At 43.7% G+C, this 26,972-nt stretch overlaps 1 protein-coding gene across 6 annotated transcripts in view; it reads right to left on the bottom strand.

Annotated features, from left to right (window-relative positions):
- Positions 1–26,972, bottom strand: part of dnajc17 (DnaJ (Hsp40) homolog, subfamily C, member 17) — a 209,390-nt gene that overhangs the window by 105,859 nt on the left and 76,559 nt on the right. For 3 of the 6 annotated variants that reach the window (XM_078563034.1, XM_078563033.1, XM_078563032.1), the window contains 5 exons: positions 25,070–25,166; positions 10,664–10,713; positions 9,175–9,252; positions 6,118–6,198; positions 3,850–3,987 (listed from right to left, as the gene is read on the bottom strand). In XM_078563034.1, the coding sequence (XP_078419160.1) occupies positions 3,850–3,987; positions 6,118–6,198; positions 9,175–9,252; positions 10,664–10,713; positions 25,070–25,166 (444 nt within the window). The other 3 variants (XM_078563035.1, XM_078563036.1, XM_078563037.1) reach the window with 3 other exon arrangements.

The following is a 26,972-nucleotide window of genomic DNA, read 5'->3' as shown; positions in this document are numbered from 1 at the left end:
GCGCTACCTGTGCAGGCGGGGCGAAGAGGGAGGGTCAGGGCCAGCGCGCTTTCGCATGCAAAAATCTCCGAGGCACGGAGCTGATTATTTTGATTATTAAAAATTGACAAAAAGAATGAAAAAAATATTCAGACATGTCCCCATGAGCTGGGACATGTCATTGAATTTTAATAAAATTTTTTATTAAACTTATAAACCCTTCATGAAACCTCATCCCGCCTGTGGATGAGGTTCCATGAAAAACGCGAAGCCCGTCTGGGTCTTCACCTGCCCGCCAACCTTAAAGTTGGACGGGCAGCCCTGACAAATACCTCAATTAAATAATGGCCTTAATAGGCCTGTGGCAGTTCAGCCGGGTCTGGTGTGTGCTCACCGAACTGAGGATCGGAATGACTCGCGGTGGTGTTGGGACGGACGCTCAATGTCACCACACGTCATTGTACGTGTCGGTGTGTGGGGCCCGCCCCTACACGCTGAACGTAAGATTCAGGCCTTGGTCTCCAGAGAGATTGATGGCAACCAAAATACGAGTGCATGGTCTAGTTTATGAGTGGATTACGATTTTTACACGTTGGATTATACAAGTAAGTACAGTGCATTGTCTCAAATCCAGCTGTCCAAAACCCGGAGTTGTCCGAATACTAGACATATTTAGTATATAACATGCATCAGTTTTAATTGGAAAAAATGAAAACTTACCTGGACAATTCGGTTAGGTGCTGCATAGGCGCATTGTGGGGCTTGACTATTTATTGACTTTGCTGCTTCCCGTGCTGTCTATTCCTGTGCTCCAAGTAATGCCTGACCCCACCAGACTCGGCTCGGCCCAGCCAAAACCGAACCACCCGACCCGAAACCTGACAAGATCTGAAATCCAGTATGGCCTCGATCCCGAGATTGCTGGTTTTGAGACACTGTACCTGACAGTGCAGGTTAAATTCTATGTTATGGAAGTGATTGAGACCAATGAACCCAAAGATAATCTACAATGCACCTCAATCTGTAACAGGCTTACAAAATCAAATAACATTACAGCATAAAGAATAAGGTCATTGGCCCATCATGCTTATACCACCTCTCTGATTTATTTCCAATATCCTTGAAAATAATTATTTCCTTTTAAAAGCTAGCATGAATTCTGCTCTCTGTAGGACATTCTGATGGCAATTATCACCTTCACCGCTTGGGTGGTACAGTCAGAGTAGATTGCCTGCTAGTTATAGAACCCATCTGATTTTCACTTCTATTAAGTCTTAACAACTGTGTAAACTACTTCTAATTTTGGTGACGTCTGTAAAATTTTTGCCCTTTAGTTAGTTGGACTTGCCAAACAGTGAGAATATTTTCCTCCAATTTACTTTATCAATACCTCTTATAATTTCTGTGTTCTCTTTGTAATATATGCATACTTTTATCAAGCTAGCTGATTTTCTTGCATTGCTCACAGATAGTCTGGGAGTCTGGAGCATCTTTAGCAATTAACTTTCTTTTCCTTTAGGGCATCTGCTCACTCTGTGGGGTTGTGGGCTAAAAAATTTGTAGGCCAATCAATGTTGAATTTCTGTTTGGTGGAGAAATTTTGCAGATGACCAGATGGTTGTAAATTGCTAGCTTTATTAAACTGAAAACATTATATCATGTAAACTGTAGTTGTGTGCCTCTCCCAGGCTACAAAGTCTCACTGCTGTAAATTTACTACCAGTTGATTTCATACAGGTTAATTAAGAGGCTTTTTCTACAGGGTTAAAACCTCATGAATTTATACAGATGTAACATACACCACTACTAGGATACAATATAAATCAGCTGAATGTGGTATGTATGTGTTACGAACAGGAGGGGGTCAGTTCAAACAGCACTGTTTTTCTCTTACCAACTGCCCGTAAACAGAAGGTGTTTTGAATTAGTTTTTTTAAGAATAAGCAGTGACGTATAATCCCAACCTCACAGTTTTTGCGTTATCCAATTTTACTAATAATCTATTAACAAACTCGAGTTAGGATTAACACCAAAGGTTAGTCTATTTTTACACATTAAAATCCTGCAAAAAGGAGTATTTGCAGCTTCCCATTCTGCATTCACACAGTGAAGGGAGGGATAGAGAAAAAGGAGGTTTTATAATAACAAAGACCACACTGAAAATGAATATTGGTTCACATGAATTCCAGAGTTCCAAAGTCAGAGTCGAATGAAGAAGTCTTTCACAAAGGCATTCGACGATTGGCTGGCTGGAGACCAGTGTTCTAAGAGTTACTTTCTCAGGTCATGTTGATGTCACAAGATGAAGTAGGTACGCAGAGATGGCGTCAGTTCTGTAGTCAATGATACAAAATCTTCCAGTAGAGTCAAGTTAGATGGGCTGGTGGTCCAACCTGGACAGAGCTTGCTTCTGTGTGGCCTGCCAACTGGATGTCAAACAGAAAGGTGACATTAAACTGTTCCAAAGGCCAGAGTCTTGGGTTATGTGACCTTCCTTCTTCACAGCGGCTTCAACAAAGGGTGTTTATCCAGCATCTGGAATTTGGCTTTGTTTTCAGGGCTGATAATGTCTCAGCCATTATGGGTTGAAAGGGGTGCCATTCGTGTTGAGGGTCTGGTGTTTGGGAAGCCATTGTCTTAGCAGACTTATAGACCCTGCTAGCAAGATTAGCTTTATCAAATGCAAATGGAATTCCTGTAGCTCCCTTTGAAATTGGTCTGTACAGTCCCAGGTGATCTGTTAGAAGCTCCTTTGGCATAATGAGGTGTGGCATTCCCGAAACTGAGAAGAAAATTCTTTGTTATGGAGGCTGTTGGGGATAATTTCCAGATAGAGGATCATCCAACTTAATTGTATTCGTTCAGCAGAGAAGTTCAGTTTAAAAATAGGAAATAGTAATAAGAATGACGTTTTTAAAGATATACAGGCTTGGGTTTCTGTTCAGTGTTGAGGAACACATGCTGTGTAAGGTCCCAACCCCCAGTTTCCACCCTTTGCCACAAATCAACTGTGGCTCAGAATGAGCAAATGAGACAGGCTCAGTTTTCACCAGAGAAATGACTTTCTTCCTCCCGGTGAGGGAGTGTGTGGCATTTGCAGACTGGCAACTCAGTAAAGCTTTTGTTAATTGCTAAACTGAACCACCCACCCACTCCTATTTTGCATTTGCTCTATTGGTGAGTGTATTTGCAGAGGACAAACTATTCACACACTTTATCTAAAAACAAATGCATTATATGACAATGGGCTTTAGTCCTTGATCTTATGCATATACATTGATAAGAGAGCTTCCTGCCCTTCAAACAAGGAAAGACCACCTCAGTTTAATATTACTCAGTTTGTCAGCTTTGATTGCATGCTTAAGACCTGGGTGGGGGTTTGAACCAACAACCTTCTGACGATGACAATGCAGAACCATCAACAGCCAGCCTGATGGCTTTTTCTTGGGACGCTTTGATATAGAAAAGGGGCCATGTCTAAAATGGCCGTGGATTCCATTTTTAAACAATATCTCTAATTTGAATATATTGAACATGTTTATAGCTGAAGCATGCTGACTGAAGTGTGTGAAGCCTGTGTGCCTCACAGATGTTTTAGATTTTTACCTAACATTTTCAAGAAAAAAAAACTTCCAATTTTCTCTCCTCCTCTTCTGAAGACACTGGGGGCTTGCTGAGGTATAGTTCCATGCTGCCAATCTGCCTCCAGTGCCTTGCCTAATTAACCATTCTCCACCTGAGTCCAGGACCAAATGTCACAGCAATTCTACCAATGAGGGTCATACAACCAAGAACCAAGCTCATTACTGTCCCCACCCATATCCGACAGATATAAAAAGCCAGGCTTGGATGTCTCTGACATTATCCTACCTGGAACAGGTTAGGTGTACTTGTCTCCAAAGATGATGATGCAGCATTGCTTGTGGTGTTTGGAGGGGGTGGTCCTTCCAGCCAGGAGATCTTCAGTGGGTTACTTGTTAGACCTGTCTCATTCTTAAAAGCAAGCTCCTGTTCAAAATGAAGAGTGGCTTGGTTAGCACTGATAATTTTTAGAGCTGATAGCAATTGATCATTTCTCCTTCATAGGCCTGCAATCACTGATATCCTCCATCAAGGTGACTCCTCGTTATGCCGTGTAAGGTCCCAACTCCCAGCTTCCACCCTATGCCACAAATCAACTGTGGCTCAGAATGAGCAAGTGAGGCAGGCTCAGGTCTCCACCAGAGACATTACTTTCTTCCTCCCGGTGAGGGAGTGTGTCGCATTTGCAGGGCATTGCTTCATATGAGACTGGCAACTCAGTAAAGCTTTTGTAAATTGCTAAACCGACCCTCCCGTCTGCTCCTATTTTGTATTTGCTCTATTGGTGAGTGTGTTTGCAGAGGGCAAAATATTCACTCACTTCATCTAAAAACAAATGCATATATGACAATGGGCTTTAGTCCTTGATCTTATGATCTTAAAATAAAATAGTGTTACGAGCAAGAATAGGTTTTAAACAATAAAAAGCAGGACCTCTCCCTTGTAGCTTGTTTGGTAAATCTGCAGGTCAAGATTCAGTCTGTGCTAACTAACTTGACCCGCCATGTTGATGCTTCTAATCAACAGCAAAGTGCAGGTGTGGTGTCTTGGCTGTGGGTGGCATCACTTGGCTGTGAAGTCACTCACAGTTAAACAGCCTGTTGACACTTGTTTTTTAAGACACATATGAAAGCTATCACTGGGATGAACTGCAAGAGGATTAATTATGATTGTAGCCCAGCAACAGTCAGTGCATTTAGATCAAAATTGGGAGGAGGGGGAATCTGAGAGAGTCTCCTCACCATGTAATTTAGTGTAGGGGTGTCCAATCAATAGTCTATGGGGAAAAGGGAAAACTGATCCTGCACCCCAAGGCCCAGACAAGTCAGTCTCAGATGTTTTTAATATATTTTATACACAGCTTTGTCCAGCTTGAATTTCATGTGTGTGGGTGTTTGGAAAGCGTCATTTATAATGTCTAATTAGTGGATCAGAGCAGAAGTAGCAGCTTGTGATATAGGGGAATTATTGGGAACAGGTAATTAATTAATGGGAACAAAGTTTACGTGTCTTCACTTGTCCACTCCCACCACCAACCACCACCCTCAAATGCAGAGCAGGTAGAGAAATCATGGGCCCTTGTGCTTCGCCAGTTTCTGGGCCCCTTATCACTTCAGTTCACCAATATGGCATCTGGGACACTATGCATTAGAAGTGTGTGCATGTGCCACAAACCCCATTTCAGAGCTTTAAGGGGCCTTGTAGCACCCAAAAATCCAATTTCCTCCCCCAAGTTTCCCCCAATTTCTGTTTGTGCATCTTGCTAAGTGCAATGTAGAGGAAACTACATTGGGAGCAGCGAATGCAGTAGACTAAATTGAGGGAAGTGCAAGTGGAATGCTGTTTCACTTGAAAGGAGTGTTTGGGCCCTTGGATGGTGAGGAGGGGGGGAAGTAAAGGGGCAGGTCTATATAACACAGCCTTAAAATATTCAATGACCCTGCCTCCACTGCTCTCGGTGGGGTAGCGGGGGGTGGATTCCACAGACAAATGACCCTCTGAGCGAAAAAAAATCTCCTAATCTCCATCTTAAATGGGAGACTCCTTATTTTTAAACTGTGTCCCCTAGTTCGAGTCTCTCCCATAAGGAGAAACATCCTCTCAAGTCCCCTCAGGATCTTGTATGTTTCAATAAGATCACCTCATTCTTCTAAACTCCAAAAGATACAGGCCCAACCTGGAGAGTTGTGTCTGACATTACCTCAGAAGATAACCTCTCCATCACAGGAATCAATCAAGTGAACATTCTCTGAACAGCTTTTAATGCAATTATACCCTTTCTTAAGTATAGAGACCAAAACTGCACAAAATACTCTAGATGCGGTCTCACCAACTGTAAAACTGGTACAACTGTAACAAAACTTGCATTTTGAAAACTTTTCAGCATAGTACTGAGTACTTAATACCATCTAAGCTTGGGGGCTAAGCCTATTATCTTTAGGTCCAGGTGGCACAGCTATCTTACTGAGGCCTTTGGTGAGCGTTGAGAATGGGGAGGTTAAAGCGGAACCACACAGATCCCTTTCATGTGGAAAAGTGGAGAGGTGCGATACTCACGGCGGTCTTGGTTGAGGAGAATTCCACAATAGCAGTGCCTTTCTTTTTACTGGATATGAGCAAGTTCAAAACTTCTCCATACTGCAGGAAGAAATATCCCTTGATCAATATCCGATACCAACTCTGCCTGAGCATCTGCCAGCACTGGCTGTTAAAGCATTGTTATCTTTTAGTAACTTCCACGCAACATAACCCTCAACCCAAAGAAAAAATGTAGGGGCAAACAGTTAAACAGAACATCTATTCAAGCAATGGCAAATGCCTAAGGATCAAGTTGGTAGTTTTTTGCATGTTAATGTTAAGATTTTAAGTCAGTGCTACTCTATATTTCTCTACACTTATTGCCTTCTTCCCTCTTGCATTGCTGTCATAGCTTTGTACTTGTGCTCATCTGGGTGAGGGGGTGGTGGGGAAAGAGAAAGAGAGAGAGAGAGAGAGATGTGAAAGAAACAGAAAAGATTTTAAAAAATAAACACAGAACTTAAAATTTTATATTATTCTTTCCATGAGGCTATAATCAGCATTGAATCTGTTTCCTCCATAGGAAGCCATTAGTGTCAGGGTGGTCTCTGACTGTGGAGGGTGTAGGGCAAAATGGGAAGGGGATCTTTCGTATGGAGGGCGAGAGGGGTTGGTTGGTGAATTCCTTCATTTGATTTGTTAGTTTTTGTGCTGTCCAGTCACTAACCCCTGTTCATTGCCATTCCCCTTGGAATTCTTGACCTGAGAACGCAAACCGTGTCTTGCTCAAATCAATGCACACACAAAAGGTTAAGCCTCTTGCAAAAGTGGAGCATGGGAGAAGAGTCATTTTTGATCAGTTGCTACCTTGATACTGAAACCTGGGTATGGAACAAATAGGAAGCTCAGCGCCTTTAGGTTAACAGGTGGCAGGACTTTGGCCATCCTGCAATAGCTGAAGGGTTTAAGTGTGATCCATTGCTTAAGGTGAGTTATTGATTATTGCATCTCATTTATATTGCTGCAGACGGGGTCCTCTGTTACCAATCATTGTTTTCAAACTAGATCTCGGGCACCCATCAGCCTCCCAGGTTTCAGTATCTTTTCATGTTTGTCAACATAGATATAATATTTCTGTTGCTCTACAATAACAAATGTGTTTTCTGCAATGGATGGCTAACACTGTCATTCAAACATAGGGACAAGGAACCTTGGAGCAGGGATAATATTTGAAGGTATCCTCCCCACATGGAAACGTTTGAAAATCAACACTAGATGTAAACATTTGGTTGGATTTCTCCCTTCCTCCCCAAGCACAGTATCTCACTGGGATGGCGTTCTGTGGTGGTCAATGTCATCTAGTGCCAACAGAAGATTTAGCAAACCATATGCTCACCCACTGTCCATATGTAGACAATTTCAATTTCTGCAAACAGATGTGCAAGTGTCAGATTCCAGCGCTCCCTTTGAGCTCGTGGTCACTGACCCAGCACAACAGCATGCTGTGTTCTTCCCCAGCACTGAACAAGAAAGCATCCATCTTGCACCATATAGTCACTGAACATGGGGAGGTCTACTGGGACCCACTTTCTTAGACTGGGTAAATTTCAGGAAGTTCGTGACTGGACGGTCAGCAGTGCTTAAAGATCAGACCAAAGTTGGAAATCAGACTTAAAAAAAAGTGCTCAGAAACTTCATACTTGGACAGTTGCTGGAATGGAAATGCTTACAAGAGGTGTCTAGTTTACAGATTAAATGAACTCATACAAAAATCTGAGTGTGATTTCCTTGCAGAGTGGCTTGCAGCTAGATATTCAGCATTAGAATCAGCCTTTTAGACAGGAATATTTTTAAAGCATATCGCACTGCTGATCTCAAGCTATTATTAAAACCCTTGTCCCTCCTTAGTTACATCCACATCATCCTGCAGTTTGTAGCAGTATATAGATCTTACAAGGCACCATTCTGACATGATAACTAACATCTTGGATAAAGAATAATTCTTCAGGTAACATATGAACTGGGTGGTCTGCATTCTTTTGGTTCACAAATAAACTCCAGATCCTAGGAATCGAGTTATTTCAGTTTATTTTCATGATGCATCACATCCTAATCTCTTGTCCTCATAATCTTGCCCTCACTACCCCAATTCCTCAAAGCTGGTAAGATCTGCAGTTGTGATATTTGGATATGGAGAATTTTAAATCTCAAAACTTAAATCGGCAAACAAAATTTAGCTTCCAAATGGAGGTTGCCACGCAGTCATGCATTCAAGTATTTTAACAATTATTTTCCTGTGGATGCGTCTGCCAGTGAATGCAGAGTCAGGTAAATTGAAGACCAAAACAGGACTTCACAACTCAAAGCTGTAGACGATAACTTCATTTTCAATGACAGCTTCCAATGCGATTTGACTGGAGTGCCCCCATTGTTTGAAAAAGAGAGAGAAAGACATCTACTCTGACTGTGGTGAGTATACGAACAGTGGATGAAAGTGATGATTGCTGCAGCATTTCAATCTGAGGTTAAATATCTGGATTTTTTTCCTCTCAACTCTTACCAGTCAACAGGAATCAGTTCTGTGACACTGTCACCAATTGATAGGATAGAGGTTATATTGGTGAACTATCAGCCCAGAGGTTCAGAATTCAAATCCCACCAGGGCATGCTGTAAAATTTAATTCAATACAACTGATCATTTGTAGGTTAGCATCAGGAAAAATGGTAAGATTATTCTAATAACACAACTGGCTCACCAGTACATTTGATGCATTAAAGAGGAAGATGAACACATGGAAGAAAGGAACAGAAGGATAAGCTGATAGATGAGTGGGAAGAAACTCGTAGGTAGAAGAACACCAGCAAGGACCAGGTTAGCCAAATGGCCTGTTACACACTCCATGTAACTGTAGATGAGTAGCATGGATTTAAAAACCTGAAGAGGTGTACCAGTACTAAATTGCTTTATTCAGGTCATTCAGTATTTTTGCTGACAAACTTGGGGTGTGTGTTAGGCATTGGTATTGGGGAAAGGGGGAGGGAAGGCCTCTTGATCCTGTTGGCCTCTTGAATGCAGGATTCTAGAAAACAACTTACCTTCTTCAAAATTGAAAGGAGGTATTCATGAGAGTAACCACCATTTGATTCGTCATCCTTCTTACACTTCCATTTCAGCTACCAAAGAGAGAGAGAACAGATCAACAAGATAACTCCTTATTGTTACCCACTACCCTACTATCCCTTCATTCTATACAACAATGACTGACAGAATGGGCTGACTCCAAATCTTCGCCATTCTTGAACAGGCAGCACCCTGCCTTCACTCGATACTCTGCGGCTCCTGGCTGAAATCAGCAACACATCATTGCTACAGTGTGCAACTGCATCCGAATGTACTGACAGTTACATCACCTGCGCCACATCAATCTAACCAAAATAAGTTAGTCTTTTTCATCCATAGTGAAAAACCAACTACCCCCAGAAGGATAATCAATCGCACTATCACTGAAGTTTACTTAGTAAACAAAATAGAAAGCTGGTTCTCTGGTCTGTGGAGAGTCATCAGACCCAAGTTGAGACACTACAATTGGCCTCAACAGGCTCCGCAGAGAAAAAAAACACCAAGGGATCCTCATCTCTATCACAGATGGCCACAGCCTTGTTAATAACAGGATAGTTGTGATGTACTGAGGTGGACAGTCTGCTATCATCCCATGCCGAGGTTCATGCAAGAAGTGCCCTTATTAAGGTACTGGAGAGTTGTTGGGACCATTGGAATCTTGTCCCAGCAAGAGTCTGTGTCAACAGCAGAGAATTAAGGGAAGAACGATGGAATTTAAAAGAACGTCAGGAAAATGCAAATATATTTAGGTCCAGAGCCCAAAGGGAAAGTGGTTTCTGCTTAAATGTGTAAATTAGGAAAATCCTCAGGATATGTATTTGCATTTTAGTTGCCTGAACTCGCTGCTCTTCAGAAGCCTTTCATACATCCCAACAACTTGGACCCTAATAGGAACTCCATTCCGTAGACATTAACACATAAGACCATAAGGCATAGGAGCAGAAATTAGGCCAATTGGCCCATCGAGTCTGCTCCGCCATTCAATCATAGCTGATAAGTTTCTCAACCCCATTCTCCCGCCTTCTCCCCATAACCTTTGATCCCCTTACCAATCAAGAACCTATCTATCTCGGTCTTAAATACATTCAATGACCTGGCTTCCACAGCCTTCTGTGGCAATGAATTCCATAGATTCACCACTCTCTGGCTAAAGAAGTTTCTCCTCATCTCTGTCCTAAAAGGTCTTCCCTTTACTCTGAGGCTGTGCCCTCGGGTCCTAGTCTCTCCTACTAATGGAAACATCTTCCCCACGTCCACTCTATCCAGGCCTTTCAGTATTCTGTGAGTTTCAATCAGATCCCCCCTCATCCTTCTAAACTCCATCGAGTATAGACCCAGAGTCCTCAAACGTTCCTCATATGTTAAGCCTTTCATTCCTGGGATCATTCTCGTGAACCTTCTCTGGACCCTCTCCAGGGCCAGCACATCCTTCATGGTGAGAACTACTTAATTAAGGAAACTTACCTTCAGTTTAGGGGTTGAGTTGTTTTTGGAATCTGTTCGGACATCAGAGCCTAGAACATTATAATGAAAAACATTAAATCACACAAAAATAACAAGTACATAAATTGGATGATGTGCTAACATTGCCAAATCTTCCACTGCACATCAACAGATTACTGCAAACAATCAGAGCAACCAATTCTACATCAGGACAAAGAAATGGAATGAAGCTAAAATAGTTTAATACCCAATGTCAAGGGGTTTCCAACCATTTGAACTTATGGGCTTTTATACCATGCAGTAACACATAAAACCGTGAGTCCCCCACACTGATACCACCCGCTCCTCTACCCCGCACCGAGCCACCCCGCCGATACTGCTCTCCCCCACACCAAGCCCCTCCTCTGCTCTCCCCTGCACCAAATCCCCTCTGCACCAGGCTCTCCCACTGCTATCCTCCCTAGCATGTGCCCTCCCCATTTTTGAACATGTCCTTATAATTTACAACGTTTCTCTCCTTGGATCATCCATCCTGTTGTCTGTCCCTGGCCGGATGGGGATGGGCCCAATATTTTCTCCAGAGGTCCCCAAAGCCCACTCAAGCCAGCCATTACGGAGTGGTTCATTCTCTGATTTACTTCACTCTTGAGGCAGTGGGGAAGCACCTGGACCCAACTAGTGTAATTTTATCATAAAAATGAAACATTTTAATCTGCTGCCATAGGTAACAACAAGAAATCCCTGACATAAATCCATGGCCTGTCCGTTTTATGGCATAGCCCATTTATGTTCCTGGAGAATTTTCCCAGGCGAGGCGGGGCAAATTCGGCTGTGTGCAAGAAATCCCCTTCAACTGACATTGGGTCCGGGTCCCAACATCATCTTGCCTTAGAGTCATAGAGGTCTACAGCACAGAAAAAGGCCGTTTGGCCCATCGAGTCTGCGCCGGTCAAACAAGTACCTAACTATTCTAATCCCATTTTCCAGCACTAGGCCCATAGCCTTGTATGCCATGGCATCGCAAGTACACATCCAAATACTTCTTAAATGTTATGAGGGTTTCTGCCTCTACCACCCTTTCAGGCAATGAGTTCCAGATTCCCACCACCCTCTGGGTGAAAAAAATTCTTCCTCACATCCCCTCTAAACCTCCTGCCCCTTACTTTAAATCTAAGCCCCCTGGCTGTTGATCCCTCCACCAAGGGGAAAAGTTCCTTCCTGTCTAGCCTATCTATGTCCCTCATAATTTTATGCACTTCAATCATGTCCCCCCTCAATCTCCTTTGCTCCAAGGAAAATAATCCCAGTCTATCCAATCTCTCCTCATAACTATAACTCTCCAGCCCAGGCAACATCCTGGTAAATCTCCTCTGCACTCTCTCCAGTGCAATCACATCCTTCCTATAATGCAGATTCCAGAACTGCACGCTATACTCTAGCTGTGGCCTAACTAGCATTTTATACAGTTCCAGCATAACCTTCCTGCTCTTATATTCTATGCCTCGGCTAATATCCCATATGCCTTCTTAACCACCTTATCTACCTGTCCCGCTACCTTAAGGGACCGGTGGACTTAGACACCAAGGTCCCTCTGATCCTCGGTGCTTCCCAGGTTCCCACCATCCATTGTGTATTCCCGTGCCTTGTTTGTCCTGCTCAAGTGCATCATCTCACACTCATCTGGATTAAATTCTATTCCCGTGCCTTGTTTGTCCTGCTCAAGTGCATCACCTCACACTTATCTGGATTAAATTCCATTTGCCACTGATCAGCCCATCTGGCCAGCCTGTCTATATCCTCCTGTAATCTAAGGCTGTCCTCCTCACTATTTACCACCCCACCAATTTTTGTGTCATCTGCGAATTTACTGATCATCCCGCCTACATTCAAGTCTAAATTGTTTATATATACCACAAACAGCAAGGGACCCAACACCAATACCTGTGGAACCCCACTGAACACAGCTTTCACCCGGGTGTGTTCAAAGGCGAATGGGAAACAACTGGCCAGCTGTCAGGAAAGTAATTAAGATATGCAAACAGCCAATTAAGTCTGTGTTTAACACTGCATTCTGATTTATGCTGTCAGCACATGGGTTCCATGATTCTCTGGATCTTACCAGGGTGCAGTAAGCAAGGGAACAGTGGAAAGTGATTGTTGAATGAAACTGACCTGTTGTAAAGACTGAAATTGGCAAGACTGTGGGGAAAGGCTTGTGCTGACAGGATTTTGTTCCATCAGGCAGAAATCATAGTTTCGCAGGCAATTGCAACTTTGCGGGATTACTTTCATGTACCTTGGAGTATCACGAGGTGCATTTGAACATCCTGGCTGTCACACTGCATGGCAACTTGGGAGCAACCTATGCTACAGTAGCTTGAAGGAGAGCAGCAGGATTAGCCATCTCAGTTGTCACAGCGACAAGGCAAGAGCAGCAACACAAGCAGCAGTGGCTGTCTTCTCCACAGCTCCGGGGAGCAAAGGGGATGAGCACAGAGCTCCAGCTCAAAGGTGGGAAAACCCCAGCACAGGCCATACAGATCGAGGTTGAGCTTCCTCAATGTCAGAGCAAGTGTCTCAGCAAGCTCAGGCTCTCGTGGGATGTCGTGATAAATATCTGTAACCTTCTGGAAGCAGGCCTCTGCCCATGATGAGCAGGTTCCCAAGCACTACCAGTGACTGCCAAGGTCACCAGAAGCCAGGACTTCTTTGCCTCTGGTTCCTTCCAGGGATGTTTCCCCTTCTGGGGCATTCTAGAATGAGAGGCTATAGTTTTAGGCTAAGGGTGGTAGATTTAAATCAGGCATGAGGAGGAATTACTTTTCTCAAAGGGTCGTGTAACTGTGGAATTTACTACCTAAGAGTGCAGTGGATGCAGGGACGCTGAATAAATTTAAGGAGGAGATAGATAGATTTTTAATTAGTAATGGGTTGAAAGGTTATGGGGAGAGGGCAAGAAATTGGAGTTGAGGCTGAAATGAGATCAGCCATGATCGTAATGAATGGCGGGGCAGGCTCGAGGGGCTGAATTGCCTGCTCCTGCTCCTAGTTCTTATGTTTTGCTGCAGACATCTCCAGGATGTCACTGTTGGCTGTGCACAACTGCATTGCCCGGGTAACCGATGCCTTGTTTTCCAAGGTGGCAAATTATATTCACTTTGCCACGATGAGGCCACCCAAACCCATCACTGGCTGGATTTCCACAGGTCACAATCTGGTACAAGTGCCTAGACAGATCTAGAGGAACCCGTCAAAATGCCCCAACAAGGGTCTCCAGGGTTGTTGTGGTTGCTGTGTCCTTTACAACATGTTGCTGCAGAGAAGTATGGAGCTGGAACAAAAGGAAGGTGGAGAATGCCTGGCATCCTCCTTCAAGGAGCCAGATATTCCCACGGTACTTGCAGCCACACACCTGGCTGCCAGAGAAGTGCACGATGGGCTCATCCAGGCACACTTCACTTAACAAGTGTACTTGCAGAATTCCAAGAATCCATCAATAATCCTATGCCGCTGCCTGGCAACATAAGTCACTCCAACGGTCAACCAGCCAACTATCATACTCACACCCTTTCCTCTTCATCAAGATAGCCATACCATTTACCGAAGGAAATTGTCCAGGGTGAATAGGATATGCAACAAAGTAGAGGCCATGAGAATGAGGAATTTACGTAATGTAATGATTTAATTGAAATAAAGACTATTGAAACATTCACACTATTAGAAGCACCCAAGTGAATCCCCTTGTGTATTAAGACATCCTTCTCCTATGCTTTCTATTATTTCTACACAGCGCTAACACTGTGGCCTCAGCAGAGCTAGAGGTTGCTCAATCCCCTGCTCTGATATGAGATGCCTGCATTGGTTACCCTCTGGGTTATTTTTTTATTCATTCATGGGATGTAGGCATCGCTGGCTAGGCCAGCATTTATTGCTCATCCCTAATAGCCCTTGAGAAGGTGGTGGTGAGCTGCCTTCTTGAACCGCTGCAGTCCCCTGTGGTGTAGGTACACCCAGAGCGCTGTTAGGGAGGTAGTTCCAGGATTTTGACCCAGGAACAGTGAAGGAATGGCGATATATTTCCAAATTAGGATGGTAAGTGGCTCAGAGGGGAACTTCAAGGTGGTGCTGTTCCCATATGATTGCCACCCTTGTCCTTCTCAATGGTAGCGGTTGTGAGTTTGGAAAGTGTTGTCTGAGGAGGCTTGGTGAGTTCCTGCACATTAGGGCAAGGAAACAGTTGAAGAAGTTTAATTGCTAATTATTAGGTTGTTTAACTAAGTACCCATTTGGTTGTATAAAGAGGTGTCAGCTGTGGCTCAGTTCATAGCACCCTCGCCTTTGAATCAGAGGGTTGTGGGTTCATGTCCCACTCCTAGAAACCAAGAACTGTGAATGTACTCGAAAAGAGTTACATGCAATCTGTTGCTAACTCGAAAGAATTTTTGGTTGTATAAAAGGGATAACAGCTGAGACTAGTGCTGTCGGTGGAGAGTTATATGACAAGCAATAAAACTCTTTCTGAAGGAGTCTGTCTTGGTTTTGGTCTTCATTTCTAAACAATTATTGGAACTTAACAGTGGTAGCAGAGAATGGTTCCTGCTTGTAAGTAAGAAGATTGGAAACTAAGCTTTCTTTTGATAAGAGACTGTATTTGGAGTTAACCTTAAGAGCAGGATGGTTTTGAGTCACTCAAAAATAAAAAAAAATGCTGAACCAAAATGTAGGGTATCAAGGTATGATTATCCACCGATGCTTTCTAAACGTCAAATATATGACCAATGGAAAAATGAAGTAACCATGCGGGTTACGTCCTTGCCAAAGAGAAACGGGATGGCTTTGGCACTTTCGCTTCCATATGAAAGCAAAATAAGATGCAAAGTATTTTGAGTTGGAGCCTGAGCATTTGGACACAGATGAAGGTTAGGAAACTTTATTAGATTTTACGGATAAGGTCTATCAAAAAGATGATTTATTAAGTGCTTAGAAAGCATGGTCCGATTTTGACAAATTTAGAAAGTTGGAAGAAAAGATTACATAATGGAATTCAGTAGACTATATACAAGATTGCAAAGGTTCGATCTAGAAATTCCCCAATCGGTGCTGGTGTTCAAGTTACCAGGCTGTGCCGAAGTATCGAATATGGACAGACTTCTAGTTCTAACTGGACTTAAGATTGAAGAAAGACACACACTGCTAGAACAGATGTCAGAAGCTCTAAAGAAATTCCTCGGAAAACATTCCTTTCTGGTAGCATTCATGACGCACATGAGCCATTCGGCGGTAAGACAGAAAATGGAGGATACAATGTTAACACGATGGCGAGATCATTTAGAAACAGGACGCAAGCGTCAGTACGAAAGGAGATTTGTAACTAAAAACAATGGGAATAGAAACAACTTGGACAATAATGGCAGGAGAAAAGAATTAGGGATTTACGACAAAAGGAAAACCACACCTTGGGCATTTCTGGGGTTCAATTGGTGTTTTTGATGCGGTTCAAAATGCCATAATGCAATAAACTGTCCTAAATGATATAAGGTTTTAAGAGATTAAACATGAGACAGAAGACTCAGAAGAAGATGGAGATAGTGACCAAAGAGAGGACATTGTATTAATTACAAGAAGTTTCAGCCCGGTGATGAATGTACTGATGGCAGAATCCTTCAAATGTGCTGTGCTAGATAACGGATGCACATCTACAGTCCCTGGAATAGACTGGTTAAAATGCTACCTGGACTCCTGAAATGGCAAGGACCGGAATACGGTTAAAGAATTTGAGATTTCCACCAGTTTTAGATTTGGAGTTGAAAATACCCTTAAATCTTTAAGTAGGGTAGTGATTCCCCATAAGAAAGCTGCAGTCAATCATTTCATCAGTACGGATGTAGCGTCTAGTGAAATACCGTAACTGTTGAGCAGGCCATCGATGAAGAAAGCCCAAATGAAGCTAGACATGGAAAATGACAAGGCCACTGTATTTGGAAAACCTGTGGATTTACAATTTACGCAATCTGAACATTACTGTATTCCTTTAATGAAACCTAACTTTTCTACTATGGAGATTAAAGAAGTGTTATTAGCATCAGGGGATAGGGATTTGGAAGGCAAAAAGCAAATTGTATTAAAATTGCATCAGCAGTTTTCCCACCCTTCTTCACAAAGATTAAAAATTTTGCTAAGAGATGCAGGAATAAGGGATGGAAAATATGCTAAACTTTATAGAGGCATAAGCGATAAATGTGATATATGTAAGAAATACAGAAGGACACCATCACGGCCGATAGTGAGTCTACCTTTGGTGAGGGATCTCAGTGAAGTTATGGCGATGGATTTAAAGGTGTGGGATAAAAAAAAAGAACATTTTTATTTTACATTTCCTAGATTTGGCAACAAGGTTTAGCCAGCTGACAATCATATACAGTAAAGAAAAGAAAATAATTGTGGATCAGGTAATGGAGAAGTGGATAGGGACCGGATTGGGACCGCCAGCGAAATTCCTCACTGATAATGGGGGTGGAATTTGCTAATGACAAGTTCTGAGGTATGCGTGAAAACATGAATATAATAGTTATGAATTCTGCAGCCGAAAGCCCCTTTAGTAACAGTGTGTGAAAGGTATCACAGGGTAGATGAGATGCTTTATAAAATATTGGCGGATTGACCAAACTGTAAATTAACATCAGCACTAGCAGGGGCTGTCCATGCCAAGAATTCACTGCAGATGGTCGGGGGCTATAGTCCATATCAGTTGGTTTTTGGTAGAAACCCAAAAAATTCCTTCAGTCCTGAGTGACCATCCTCCAGCTTGGGAGGGAACTATGATTAGCTCTACCTTTTCTGAGCATTTGAATCCACTACACACAAGTAGAAGAGTGCTCCTTAAAGCCGAAGTTTCAGAAAGAATTCGGCAGGCTCCAAGACACAATGTACGACCATCGGAAACTATTTTCAATCAGGAAGATATGGTATACTATAAGAGAGAAGGACTTAATGAGTGGTAAGGCCCGGGAAAGATGATAGGTAAAGATGGTAAAACAGTCATTTTACAATATGGGAAGCAGACTATTTGGGTACACTCTTCAAGGTTAGTTGGCGCAGACTACAAATTTGCAGATTCGGAAAGTGTAGGAAAGGACAAGGAACCACGTACTTCTCATACCCGTATGTTGCATGATTGTGAGGACCAGGTTGCTGAAGTTGACAGGGTATCTGAAGATGGACACAGTAATTTGGACGAACAAGGTGAGGCAATTTGTCCCAGAGGACAACTGCCAAAAGCTGGTACTAAAGTTGCATACTTGCCAGAAGGGGCCAGCCAATGGCGGGATGCAATGATTGTAGGTAGAGCAGGGAAGGCCACTGGAAAATATAAAAACTGGTTAAATGTACAAGATAAAGGACAGGAAGTTAGGCCTATGGATTGGGAACATGAAGTACAAAAATGGAAGGCACAGAAGCGCAGTATCAGTTCAGAAAGGGGGTCTGGGAGTGAACATGCCTCTAGGAAGAGATAACGAACTGTTGAAAGGACATCTATAAATGGGAGAGGGCGATCAAACAGCAACAGCCCGGAGCATGACAAAAGGCAGGGTAGAGGGCATAGCTTAACAAGGTCAAGGAATATGGCACAGACTGGTAATGCTACAAGGAGCAGAAGCCCAAGTGATCGAGAAATCTTAGTAGCTTTAAACAAATTGGACAATAAATCAATAAAGGATGTCAAACAGCAAGGACTACATAGCTGGAAAGAATTTGGGGTATACACAGAGGCACCAGGTAGGGGACAATCAGCTTTGTCTCATAGGTGGGTATGCACGGAAAAGGTGCTTCCTGATGGGACTTATAATGCTAAAGCCAGGCTAGTGGCACGAGAGTTTGAAGAAAAATTGGGTGACCAGGATATAAGAGTAGATTCACCTATGGCAGGGAAAGTTATGCTGAAGATCTTTTTAGCTCTATTAGCTACAAATGATTGGGAATGTAAGTTCATTGATATTAAAGCTGCTTTTTTGCAGGGACACCAACTTCAAAGGGAAGTTTTCTCCATCTAGCAAAAGAGGCGCCAAACGCAAAAGGGACTCTTTGGAAGCTAAATAAATGTGTATACGGTTTAAATGATGCCTCCAGAGTTTGGTATTTCTCAGTGAGGTCAGTTTTGTTAAAGTTGGACTGTCTTCAGTTGGAAGCAGACCTGGCAATATTTTATTGGCACCACGGAGGGAAACTTGCAGGCAGCTTTATGATGCATGTAGATGATTTTTTGTGGGGTGGTAGTAGCAAATTTGAAACAGTTGCCATTAATGGGCTCAGAATGGAGTTTAAAATTGAAAGTCAGGCTTCTGCTGCATTTAAGTACATTAGATTGGAAATCAGGCAGAGCGGATCACACGTCCTTTTACATCTGCAATCCTATTTAGAGAACTCAATACCATTGCAAGTAGTCATGGCAGGGCCTCCCAGAAAGACACAGTGGCTTCTGAAACGGAAAAAGAGGAACTCGGGAGTCTAATTGGGCAACTCAATTGGCTAGGCAAACAAACAAGGCCAGGTGTCAGTTTTGACGTTTTGGAATTGAGCACTAAAATGAATGATCCCAAAGTTGAAGAAATCATTCGGGCAAACAAAACATTGACAAAATTGATGTGTCTTAGGCAAATCTATTGATAAATTTTCAAGTGCGGGAGGATTTATGGGGGAAAAAGGCAAATGCTGCCCTTTAGCATGGGAATCTAAAAAGATACACAGAGTTGTAAAAAGTACATTAGCAGCGGAGACTCTCACCTTTGTTGAGGTGGTAGATATGGCATTCTTTATATCAAAAATACTGGCAGAAGTTTAAATGGAAAAGCGTATTCAGGATTAGTATCTATAAAATGTCTCATAGATAACAAGTCACTGGGAACTCTTTCGAGTTACCAACAGTCACAGATTGCAACTTCTTTCGAGTACAATCACAGTTCTTGGTTTTCCAGGAGTGGGACATGAACCCACAACCCTCTGATTCAAAGGCGAGGGTGCTATGGACTGAGCCACAGCTGACACCTCAAGTCACTGGGAGAATGTTCACTCTATGAAGTATGTTAACGAGGAGGGATTGCAAATTGACACTGCAAGCTTAAAACAGATGCTCGAGAATAAGGAGATTGCCAAATTCAAATGGATTATCTGACTGCTTCACCAAAAGAGGAGTGAGCTTCAAGAAGTTACTAGAGATCCTCAAAGAGGGGTGTCTTCTTCTTTAAGAAAAATACTACTTTTGTGTTACATATCTATACGTGTTTTTTTTTAAGGAGGGGAATAAGGTCAACTTGTTGAATGAAAAAATATAGCGATGTTTGTTATTACCATTAATTTTTTGTGCGTGATTATAGAAACTTAAGGGTTACTTTCTTTTTAAGAAGAGGGGAATCTGTTAGGGAAGGAAACAGTTAAAAAAGTTCAATTGGTAATTATTAGGTTGTTTAACTAAGTACCCATTTGGTTGTATAAAGAGGTGTCAGCTGTGGCTCAGTTCATAGCACCCTCGCCTTTGAATCAGACGGTTGTGGGTTCATGTCCCACTCCCGGAAAACCAAGAACTGTGATTGTACTCGAAAGAAGTTGGTTGTATAAAAGGGATAACAGCTGAGACTAGTGCTGTCGGTGGAGAGTTTTATGACAAGCAATAAAACTCTTTCTGAAGGAGTCTGTCTTGGTTTCGGTCTTCATTTCTAAACAACCATTGGAACTTAACACTGTAGTGCATCTTTTAGACGGAAAACACTGCTGCCACTGTGCATGATGGTGGAGGGAGTGAATGTTTGTGAATGGGGTGCCAATCAATCAGGCTGCTTTACCCTGGATGGTGTCAAGCTTCTTGGGTATTGTTGCAGCTGCACTCATCTAGGCAAATGGAGAGTCGTGAATGATGCTGAACATGTGCAATCATCTGCAAACATACCCACTTCTGACCTTATGGTGGAAGGGATGTCATTGATGAGCAGCTGAAGATGGTTGGGCCTAGGACACTGCCCTGAGGAACTCCTGCAGTTATGTCCTGGAACTGAGATGGTTGACCTCTAACAACCACAACCATCTTCCTTTATGCTACATATGACTCCAACCAGCAGAGAGTTTTTCCCGATTTCCAGCGACTCCAGTTTTGCTAGGGCTCCTTGATACTACACTGGGTCAAATGCTGCCTTGGTGTCAAGGGCAGTCACTCTCACCTCACCTATGGAGTCCATGAGGGCCTGCCAAAGACAGCCCCACCTGCACCTATACAAGGCAGACTCAGTCATGAGGGCAGGAGGCAGCTTGTGTGGCTTTGTTGGAATGGGGGACAGGGGGACAATGAGATGGGCTGAGAATTGGGATTGCTTTGAGAAGTGTCCCCACATCATATGCCCTTTCTCCATATTCCCTCTGATAGCCCACCTGTGCTTCCCTATTAGCCAAGATTGGGAAAGCTCTTGGCTGCATTTCCATGAGACTTTGAGCCACCAAGGTGAGGCTTTTCTCCATTCCTTGTAAAGTGGCAGTCAGATTTTGCAGTTCGTTGGTCTGGGCCAGCATGTGTCAGATTCTCCACGAGGGTGGCCAACCTTCTATGGAGCAGGTCACCAGCGCAAATGCCCCAAACGTCATGGCATTCATGCTTCAAATGGACTCCTCCATTCCCATTCCTTGTCTCTGGAAATGTTGACAGAAGCAAACACATTTTCCATTGCAACTACACAAGTTCCCTTTCTTTCATTTCTTCATGGGATTTGGGCATCACTGGCAAGGCCAATATTGTCGCTCAACCCTAAACGCCTTTGAGAAGTTTCATGCATGACCCCCAAGGCTCAGCCTCTAGGTCCGGCTGAGCAGAACTTGGGAGTTTCCTGCGTTCTCCGAAAGGAACTCTCTACTGCTGTCCCTGCCTCCAGCTCACATGTGATGTGCTCCTCACTATGTGCCACTCTATCTAGCTGTATTGCAGGCCCCACTGAAGTGTATGTGTCTGTGCTGGTGAAGGGCGTGCAGGAGTCAAGGTGTGCAGTGACAGTACATCCTCAGAGTGCTCGTCCTCTTCTGGAGACTTCTCAGGCTAATCCTTTATCACCTCTGGCAATATCCACGAAGGACCTATGGGATGTTGCTGACAGTGGGAAAAAAATACAAACTCAGCATCATGCAGATCATTACAGCTCAGTTATCAGTGATATCAATTCAAAATGAATGACAGTTAAGTGTCAAGTAGCACTGCGATATCTAATGCTGTCACCTGGTCTCTGTGCCAACTCCATCTCTCATGCCCAGTACTTGTGCCACCCTCTTGATTTCAAGGGCTCACTCCTCCAATGCAGTCATGGTGGTTATGGCTGCAGGTCCATCGACAGGTCTCCATCTCTCCCTGGAGATGTGCGCTCTCCACTCCTGCAACGAGAGAAGGCAGAGAGCTGAGTGTGAGAAGTGGAATCAGTTGGAGATGGAATGAGGACATTTCATGAGTGTGACTGTGAGGAATGGATGTGAAAGGGCAACAGAATGAGGATGAGGTAAGTGCTGTTGGTTGAGATGGAGGCTGAAAAAACAGGATTATGTGTAATAGGAAAGTATGTCAGTCAGAGGAGTGCTGTGCAGGAGAATGCTTGGGAGGTCAGAGAGTGATGGCTGCCAGCTGACAGATATATGGCTTACTGAACTTTTTCCTGCACTGAACCTAGATCCTAGGCACCACACTCCTGCCACTCAAAGCTTGTGCCGCCTCCAGCCACACCTGCTTTGTTAAGCTGGCTGGCCTTCCGCTCTCATCCTCAGGAAATAGCACTTCTCTCCTGGCCCCTACTGTATCCATCGTTACCTCCAGGGGTGAGTCCAAAGGTGGAGTGGGGCAGCCTTCCCATGTTTTGCTTCCATTGTCCAGGTGTTTGCTGGAGATTTCCTGCGGCCAGTCAGACCTGTAAGCAGGGGCCGTTAAATAGAGAGCTTTCGTTGACAGATATGCGTGTGACCCCACCTACCCTCTCTGATTGGTCTGGGAACCAAGCGGAAGGATGTTAATGCCGCTCAGTTAAACAGGTATGGCTAAACTTGCTGGGGATTTCACCGGGTTCCTAATCCACCAACAGTGCCACCATTTCAGCAGGGACTAAGTTGAGAAAATTTTTGCCTCACCAGAATCTTTTTTTGGTAACCAAACATAACAATATTTATTAACTTCATGTTCTTTTGTTGAAGAAAAGAGCCTAACAATCCAACCTGAGATGTGGAAAGAAGGATGAGAGAAGCTGATATCCTGCTGACAACTGTGTGCGGGATGCAAAAATGGAGAGTCCAGGTGCTTTTGGAAAATGCTGTGCAAGAGACACATTGGGCTTCAGTTGGGAGGGTAGAGTAACCAGCACTGTAGTAATAAGGTAGAATGGCTAGAAATACAGTTTGTTACAATGAGAAGGACATGGATTTTTAAAATTTATTCTTTCATGGCCAGCATATATTATCCATCCCTAATTGGCCTCGAGAAGGTGGCGGTGAGCTGCCTTCTTGAACTGCTGTGGTCTATGTGGTGTAGATATACCCTCGGTGCTGTCAGGAAGGGAGTTCCAGGGTTTTAACCCAACGACTGTGAAAGAACGGTGATTTAAAAATTCCAAGTCAGGGTGGAGTGCGGCTTGGAGAGGAATTTGCAGGTGTTGGTGTTCCCATATTTGGGTGAAGATGAGTTCTCTCTGAATGCATGTCAGCAAGGCAAAAACCTTGAGGTTAGTCGATTCCAACAGAACAGCAAAATTTTCTCTGACAAAATTATGATTGCATGCATAAACAGCGAGTTTACAAGACTGTTACAAAAGAGGAATTCTTCCCCTGAGGTTACTTTCAGCATGCTAAATTGCTATCTACCCTATAAATGAACAGTTACAGGGATAAAACATTCGACTGTTCTCATAAAAGGATTGACAAATTCACAGAATTTTACAGCACAGAGGCCATCATTCAGCCTATGCAGGCTCTGAAGTCTCTCATCCTTGGCAACATCTAAATGCAACAGTTCCATAGGCTTGAGTTTTGTGCTAAAGTGATGTGTCCAAAAATGGACACGATGGCCTGTAACTTCCGAGCTCCCCAGGGTCGGATTTGGGGGGTACCCCAGAGGTGCACTGGGGAATCCCTCTGGAAAGTTCCCAGGTAAGGGTTTGCACGGCATTTGGCCAGAAATGCACACTTCCTCTGAACAATTGTGCTGCGCTGGGAACCATACAAAAATGCAGTTTAAATCGCACCACACCTCCCTCACCCCGATCTCCGACACATCCCATAATCCACCCCCCAACCAACCTCCGACATCCCCCACAACCACTCCGACCTCGGACCCCTCTTCCCCACAGACTTCTGACCCCCAGTCACCCCCACCCCCCCGGACCTTTGACTGACCTCGCCCCCCCCATAGACCTCCGACCTCCCCCTTCCACCCTCGACCTTGGATCCCCCACGAGCCCTGGACCCCGCCCACCCCACAAGCATCCGCCCCGGACTGCTGACCCACCCCCCTCTGATCAACTCCCCCCTCCACCCCCCGCCCCACGCCTACACACACCATGGACCACCCTCAGACATGCCCACCCCCAATATCATATCCACTTACCTTAGGCGCTTACCTTCCCCTGGTCTGTTAATTTCCCTGGCCCTTTAAACTTACCTACTTTACAGCAGCAAGTACTGTAAAAAAGGGGGCATAGCCTCCTTGAATTCGCTGGAGCTACACTTTGCTGGGGCCTGTGAGGAGTCTTTCGATGCAGACCCCAATCAGCTCCGGCAATCGGAAGCATCAACGTAATTTTCAAGACCAGGGAAGTAGGCCTTTATTTGTTCTAATTCCTGCAGGGTAGCACTTTCCAATGCTAATCAGAAGTTACGGCCCAATATTTCAATTGCGGCCTAACCAGTGATTCACAGAGATTTAACATTATTTCTTTGTTTTTACCTAGGATCCCGTGGAAAACACAGATAGGACAATTTGTAACGAGAAAAGCTTCAACAACTTGCTCTACTTTTAAAAATGCGATCAGATTGGAGTGAGGGAGTTAAAAAAGGCAGCTAATGCTAATATGGGTAACACTTTACTGTGCAAACAGCCCACCTGTACCAACACAAAACAATTTACCCCACTCCATACGTATAATTTTGTGAATTTTGCAATGCACAAAATATTTTATTAATATAGACCGCTGGAAAAATCAGGCTCTTCATATCTATTCACCATTTCAAAGAAAAAGAGGATGGCCAGACTGGAGATCGGGCTGTCAGGTTCATAATTCGGCAAGAGTTAGCCTCAGCCACCAGGCCACCCTGAAAGCAGGCAAAGTGTATAGGGAAAGTGTATAGCAAGGTGGAATGAAAAAAGGGAGGAGAAATTAGAGTTCCCATGAAACAAAGCACACTGATAAAGAGGTACAACTTTACCTTGTAACCTCTGATCTCTCTCCAGCATTATCTGTTCTTTGATGAGCCTCTGCTGTTCTTCTAAATGCCTGGAGCCCTCCTCTCTAAGTCTGGCAATCTGCAAGAGAACAAAAGGGTCTTCTGTTGGTTCGTAACACAATGCAATTAGATTTGCTCCTGAGCAATTCAGGAATTATCAATATCACTAATTAAGAAGCAGAAGGTTGGTGGCAGATTTCAAGTCTGACAAAAAGAGCATACGACCGTACGAATTAGGAGCAGGAGTAGGCCACTGGGCCCCTTGAGCCTGCTCTGCCATTCCATAAGATCGTGGCTGATCTGATTGTAACCTCAACTCCTTGTTCCTGCCTAGCCCTGATAACTTCTTGATAAGCAAGGGGGTGAAAGGTTATCTGCCAGGTATTAGCCTAGTAAACCTTCTCTGAACTGCTTCCAATACATTTACATCCTTCCTTAAATAAGAAGAACAATACTGTTAGTACTCCAGATGTGGTCTCACCAGTGTCCTATATAATTGAAGCATAATCTCTCTACTTTTCAAATCCCCTTGCAATAAACGATAACATTCTATTAGCTTTCCTAAACACTTGCTGTACCTGCTACTAAACTTTTGTGGTTCATGCACTAGGACACCAAGATCCCTCTGCAACTCAGAGCTCAGCAATTCCTCACCATTTAGATAATATGCTTATTTTTATTCTTCCTGCCAAAAATGGATACTTTTGCATTTTCCCACATGATACTCCATCTGCCAGATGTTTGCCCACTTGCTTAACCTTTCTGTATTCATTTGTAGCTTCCTTATGTCCCCATCACAAATGGAAACAAATGCGATACTGCTAGACCATGTTCATATTAAAGTATATGATTATATTTATATGCATAGTAAGAGTTTCTACAGGTGTTTAAACAGGGTAGTGCAGTTGATGTAGTTTATATGGATTTCAGCAAAGCCTTTGACAAGGTCTCACATGGGAGACTTATAAAGAAGGCAAATGTACATGGGATACAGGGTAATTTGATAAGGTGGATTCAAAATTGGCTTAATCGTAGGAGACAGAGGGTGATGACAGAAGGATGCTTTAGTGACTGGAAACCAGTGTCCAGTGGCATACCACAGGGATCTGTGCTGGGTCCCCTATTATTTGTCATTTATATAAACGACATATGACTATGTGGGGGGTAGGATTAGTAAGTTTGCGGATGACACAAAGATTGGCTGGGTGGTTAACAGTGAGGTTGAGTGTCTTGGGCTACAGGGAGATATAGACGGGATGGTCAAATGGGCAGATAAGTGGCAGATGGAATTTAACCCTGGAAAGTGTGAGGTGATACACTTTGGAAGGAGTAATTTGACAAGGAAGTATTCAATGAACGGCATGACACTAGGAAGTTCTGAGGAACAAAGGACCTTGGCGTGTGTGTCCATAGATCTCTGAAGGCGGAGGGGCATGTTAGTGGGGTGGTGAAAAAGGCATACTTGCCTTTACCAATCGAGGCATAGATTACAAAAGTAGGGAGGTCATGTTGGAGTTGTATAGAACCTTGGTGAGGCCACAGCTGGAGTACTGTGTGCAGTTCTGGTCGCCACATTATAGGAAGAATGTGATTGTACTGGAGGGGGTGCAGAGGAGATTCACCAGGATGTTGCCTGGGATGAAACATTTAAGTTATGAAGAGAGGTTGGATAGACTTGGGTTGTTTTCATTGGAGCAGAGAAGACTGAGAGGCGACCTGATTGAGGTGTACAAGGTTATGAGGGGCATGGACAGGGTGGATAGGGAGCAGCTGTTCACCTTAGTTGAAGGGTCAATCACAAGGGGACATAAGTTCAAGGTGAGGGGCAGGAGGTTTGGGGGGGATGTGAGGAAAAACTTTTTTACCCAGAGGTTGGTGGTGGTCT

This window comes from Cetorhinus maximus, chromosome 18 (assembly GCF_964194155.1).
Source record: "Cetorhinus maximus chromosome 18, sCetMax3.hap1.1, whole genome shotgun sequence".
Taxonomy (NCBI): domain Eukaryota; kingdom Metazoa; phylum Chordata; class Chondrichthyes; order Lamniformes; family Cetorhinidae; genus Cetorhinus; species Cetorhinus maximus.
Note: the sequence above shows the minus strand (reverse complement) of the source record. Positions and strands in the feature narration are given on the sequence as shown.